The following is a 590-nucleotide window of genomic DNA, read 5'->3' as shown; positions in this document are numbered from 1 at the left end:
TATCAAATCATATAAGAAAGATTCTTCATACCCGAAGTTGGCATCAACATTCTTATGCACATCCCACAAAAATTTCATGATAGACTTTGATGAATGCACCTCTGTGCAGGTGAATTTGTGACAACAGAAGAGGCGCGAAGACGTTTACATGCATACGATGAGCTTGCGTCCACCCGAAACTTTTCGCCTGCACTTTTGGTTGTTCGGGAGCATCTTCCATCTGGTAAAGCTTGCCTGAGGGTCAACATTGATGCAACCGAGATCGGAAATGTAGCTCGCTTCATCAATCACTCGTGTGACGGCGGCAATCTGATGGTTGTACTGGTGAGGAATTCTGGGTGTTTTCTTCCCAGGCTTTGTTTCTTTGCTGCTGTAGATATTTCAGAAGGCGAGGAGCTCATCTTCAGCTATGGGGATGCTCCCCGAAGGCCAAATGGCCTGCCTTGCTTTTGTGGAAAAGAAGAATGCATGGGTGTTCTGCCCTCTGAGGAAGCGTGATGTTGTTGGTGCATTTCATCATATGGTTGAACTTCAGATTCACAAAGAGAAACAAGCCAGACAATCACCATTTTAGACGTGGCTGTTGGTCT

At 45.6% G+C, this 590-nt stretch overlaps 1 protein-coding gene across 1 annotated transcript; it reads left to right on the top strand.

Annotated features, from left to right (window-relative positions):
* Positions 1-39: 39 nt before the first annotated feature.
* On the top strand, positions 40-581 carry LOC110034334 (histone-lysine N-methyltransferase SUVR3-like). The gene has a single exon (XM_020738609.1). It carries the CDS (start codon positions 94-96, stop codon positions 496-498), a length of 405 nt encoding a protein of 134 aa, XP_020594268.1. The 5' UTR covers positions 40-93; the 3' UTR covers positions 499-581.
* The last annotated feature ends 9 nt before the right edge of the window (positions 582-590 follow it).

The sequence above is a fragment of the Phalaenopsis equestris genome, unplaced genomic scaffold (genome assembly GCF_001263595.1).
Source record: "Phalaenopsis equestris unplaced genomic scaffold, ASM126359v1 Scaffold184147, whole genome shotgun sequence".
In the NCBI taxonomy this organism is placed as follows: domain Eukaryota; kingdom Viridiplantae; phylum Streptophyta; class Magnoliopsida; order Asparagales; family Orchidaceae; genus Phalaenopsis; species Phalaenopsis equestris.
This window is presented reverse-complemented; position numbering and strand designations above follow the sequence as displayed.

Excerpts from the sequence above, each read along its gene's own strand:
- LOC110034334 (XM_020738609.1), top strand. The coding sequence starts at position 94 with ATGCACCTCTGTGCAGGTGAATTTGTGACAACAGAAGAGGCGCGAAGA.